This window comes from Perkinsus marinus, assembly GCF_000006405.1.
Source record: "Perkinsus marinus ATCC 50983 genomic scaffold scf_1104296970850, whole genome shotgun sequence".
Classification (NCBI taxonomy): Eukaryota; Perkinsozoa; order Perkinsida; family Perkinsidae; genus Perkinsus; species Perkinsus marinus.
Window position 1 is genome coordinate 69,262 of NW_003202292.1, and position 4,470 is coordinate 73,731.

The following is a 4,470-nucleotide window of genomic DNA, read 5'->3' on the forward strand; positions in this document are numbered from 1 at the left end:
CAGTCTCTATAGTGATCAGCTCGGCTGATACAACATCACTGTCAAGAGTACATACCCACCGCACGCCCCAACATGAAGAACGATCTCATACTACAGCAAAAGTAATTTGGATGACGCCTTAAAAGATGTGGTTTCCATGTCATGTGCCTGGAAGTGTCTTGGTCCTACAAGAGGATTGCTGTTGTTCCAATCTTAGCTAAATTTGGTACTGCCTATTCCCCAAACCTCAACCCTAAATCAGGAATCGGTGATCGACTTTCCTTGGCCGTCAATGCGATATCGACTGAGCGCTCAACCTGACTACTGCGGAGAACCCTTCGTAGGTGCAAGGTTCAAATGCGAATTCCAAAGGCTTTGCTAGCCAACGATCGAAGGAGAAGAACGATAGGGAATAAAGCGGAGATGTTGATCGAAAGCTGGTTTCAATAGAACATAACAGCACACACAATCCATGTCGAATAGATATACCACTCCAATCGCAATTAACACTCAATTCATTGACAACACAACGCTGAAAGTGTCGGGAGAGCTCTATGTTTGCTAGTCTATAGTGCAAGTAGGTCTACGTGAGTGTTGGAGACCCACACACAGCTTCTCTTCTCGCACTGATCTATCAGATAGGAGATGCATCGAGACAGTAAAGCAATACGATTCATAATAACGTCAATGAGCGAAGAAGATGATGATGATAGTTTTATTCTATAAGCTACCAATGGTACTGATGGTAGTACTGACAACGCACACGTCACGAAGAACTAACACTGTGCCCATGCTGTTGCCGAATGATGATAATAGTGATGATAATCATAATAGAACAACGATAGTTAACCAGAAGTCACACACATCGTGAAGTACTTGTACTTGGTCTTAGTGTACAGATATACTGTCGTCTATGAAAACTCAAGATCACCACGGGCAACATATCGACGAACCCACAACAGCACAGGCAGCAGCAGGAAGAACAACAAATGCCGTGACTTGTGCACATCGTCAGACTGTGGTGATGATGATGACTACGTCCTACTCAACTCTCCCGCGCCCCAAACTCGGTAGTCCTTCAACAGCATAGGTCAGGCCTGGAGTGGTCGATGAAGGGAGGCGGCGGCAGCAGCGGGGCGGTAGAGCTAGTCGTAAACGTTATCATCACCAAGCATCAGTCTGTTGACTCATCTGCGACTGTTGAGTGCTCCCAGCTAAAAACAAAGAGGAACCATGCTAAGAGGCAACATGCACAAGAAAGTGCCTACTCATAGAAGGTCCACCATAGGATGCCCCTGGAGTCGGTGTTGCGAATGCATCTTGGGACATCTGGCTCTCGCTATAGCCACTAGCACTACTGCTACCACCACCAACTCGGCGACGTCTATCACTTCTAGGAGCCCTATCGCGAGGACCAGCCGGTGTAAGATCATCTGAAGCACATGAAGTCGAGCAGAGACAGATTTCTCATCCTGTTGATACTTTGGAAGTATTGACTAGGTGCCCGCATTGCCGCCTCGGGAGCAGGGACACTCTGAGGTATACCCCTATAGTAGTCACTGTCGAACAGTGGTGGCTCATCCTGATAGAATGATTCAACAACAATAGACTCTTAGTCAGTCACACCTGAGTTAGTGCATCTCTAGCAAAGCTTCTCGCTGACTGGCTACGGTTACCCGAAGACCCACGATAGGATGCTACCGGTACCACAGGATCATCAATTTGGATCTGAGGCGATCGTAATGCAGGCATTGTCAACTAGCAGTGTTGGAGAGATATATGTTCGCTCTCCCCAGCTGAGTTCAGGAGCTTCCTCACCAACTATAGTAGTTCATATACGACTTCGGGTAGGAGTGTACAGAAACCAACGAGATTTTCCTCAGAATTTTCATATTGTCAACAACACACGTAATTAAATATGTGCACAATATCCCACACTGCCCGCTAGAGCCAACCTACATGACTCTGACGTAGGGCCGAGAGGGGTCCTTCAACGATGAGGTCGAACTTCTTCATGTGCGACAAGAGTCCATTCCACACGGACGGCATGGAACCTGGTAGGCAAACACTAATCAATTTCATACTAACCATGATCATCGACGATAGCAGTGTCGGTTCAGAAGCACAGTAACAATAACAACGAATGACAGTCATTCTACCTCTGCCCTGATGGCCAACAGTAGTTGCCCTTGCGAGAACTTGTGCATTACCGCATATAACGAGACCATACCTGTTAACATCACTACACATCCACCACTTCACCGCCCATCTCTCACCGAGCTCTCGTTAGGGCAACATTGAGACGTCGAGGATCATTGAGGAATCCAAGGCCAGCCCTTTGGTTCGACCGAACACACGATAAAACGATGAAGTCCTTCTCTCGACCTGAGACCAACCGATGACTGTGCTCGAATATATGCTCGCTTTCGTCACCCTAGCCAGTTACCAAAGTTCACATAGAAATTTAAATAGAAGTGTACAGAAACCAAGAAGAGCTTCCCAAAATTTCCCCGGAATTTTCATACTATCACCGACACATGTAGTTGATCATATGCGTATATTCACATTACCTTGGAATGCATCAACACTAGCAATCTCAATGCTTTCATACATCTTGGCACTCAAGGTAGTCTGCCTCTGCAGAACTTGCTGAATGTACCTTAGAGAGAGCCCGCTGAGCCTTAGACGCGCTACCACACCTTACGCTCTCTGTCCTTCGTAGGGAGTCACCACGCCTATTTGGGAACCCTGAAAGGTAAAGTCGTATTATTCTCATCACTGTCACTAACACACCTTCAGACCCGCCCTAAGGAAGTAAGTAATTATCTTCTCGATGTTGATAGCCTCAGATCGGTTGAGATAGGACGTGCCAGAAGCCGATATCTCTTCCTGGCCTAGACAAGAGGACGATTGCAAGAAGTCGGGAAGGAGTGGTATGGACCTGTAGAATTGTAGAAGAACATCGGCATCTCCTCCCTGGGCCATGGGAACTTCACACCAGAGACCTGTCGATCTTCCATAGTAATGCCATTCTGTAGGCAGCCATCATAGAATGTCTGAAAAGCAATTATCATGTATACTTACTTTCCACTAGAGAGCTCGCCTACTTGACTCGGGAATTCCGCAAGGCTCGGATGCATACGGTACTGCACTTCAAGCCGGATCGGTCGAACGCCGAGGGCGATAAGACGTTCAAACAAGGACTAACAACGACAGTGTATTCCACGACATGGGATGAAGCAGTGTTGGAGTATATGGAGCTTTCCTCAGCTGAGCTCAGGAGTTTCTCCACTAATCATAGGAGTTCGTATGCCAATTCATGTAGAAACCAATGAGAATTTCTCCCAGGTCCTCAGAATTTCCATCTTGTCACCAACACATGTGGTTGACCATATGCATATTCTCCCATACTGGAATCCTACCTGCTTAAAGCCAGCCTTCGCCGCCTTCTTACACATCACCACTGGGCCGAGCTGCTTATGGTCACCCACCAGTATCACCTGAGAGCATTCCCTTACTCGAGAGACATCTGACCCTCAACGATGGTCACCTGCTTAGCACCGTTACAGATAGGAATGAGCGCCTCTGGCTCACAGGCCTGCGTCGCCTCATCCACCAAGACCTAGACACGGACTAAAGCCTGTTGACTAGCGAGGACTCTACTACCATCTTAAAACGCAGCTTCCCTAGTCGAGGATCGCCAGCCCCTGCACAAGTCGTGCAAATAACATCAGCATTCTCAAGCAGTTCACGTTCGACCTAAGAACAGCAGCTTTCCACCATACATTAGAGCGCCACCCCACCTGGCTCCTGAGGATCCTGAAACGCTTCTCATCACTTGAGGTCAGCTCCCCTACTTCTTCCTAATCACAACAAGTAACGCATCAGTTTTCCCACCAACTTTTCCACCTTCAAATCAAACAGCTTCTTGAACTCCTTAGCTTGCGGTGTACGCATATTACGTATTTGCGTATGCAACGATAGGAACTCCACAGGAGAGTACAGACACTCTCGAGACTTTGCCAAAATACGCACGACCTATTCAAGAAACCATTCAGTTCGGCAGCTACCAAGTACGACTCTCACCTTAAGCCCAGTGAGATGGATCTTCTCGGCCAGCTGATCAACGGCGATATTCGAGGGAGCCGTCACAAGGACCTTGCCAGAATGAGATCTCCAACAACAAGCAAGGACGATGAACCCCACCTGTCCCTGATGCTGACGTGCTAAGTGATAAATAATAGTCGCTGAAGTCACCGTCTTGCCGGTACCAGGAGGCCCCTACGATAAGAAGGACATACAACAGAGAAGCACCGACGCAGCACAATACTTGAATAAGCGATAGAGGTTGCTCTAGAGCCTTCTGCACTGCCTGAACTTGACTGTGATTGAGCTGTGGGAGGTTGGGCGCCGTCCAGTTCTTCGGCGGGTTATGAATCCTGGATATCCATCATAACACCGCTACCTTAATCGAGGGAAGGGCACTACCTG

At 47.9% G+C, this 4,470-nt stretch overlaps 1 protein-coding gene across 1 annotated transcript; it reads right to left on the minus strand.

The window, feature by feature from the left end:
- Positions 1-1,408: 1,408 nt before the first annotated feature.
- Pmar_PMAR014818 (conserved hypothetical protein) lies at positions 1,409-4,418 on the minus strand (the record flags this gene model as incomplete). Its single annotated transcript, XM_002767388.1, has 18 exons — positions 1,409-1,561; positions 1,606-1,707; positions 1,939-2,033; positions 2,121-2,209; positions 2,256-2,364; positions 2,550-2,638; positions 2,684-2,727; positions 2,773-2,873; positions 2,921-3,035; positions 3,087-3,182; positions 3,402-3,479; positions 3,530-3,601; positions 3,646-3,738; positions 3,783-3,842; positions 3,889-4,017; positions 4,066-4,137; positions 4,186-4,260; positions 4,310-4,418. Coding segments are annotated over 18 exons (1,681 nt in total), but the record flags the coding sequence as incomplete, so codon positions are not given.
- Positions 4,419-4,470: the final 52 nt, after the last annotated feature.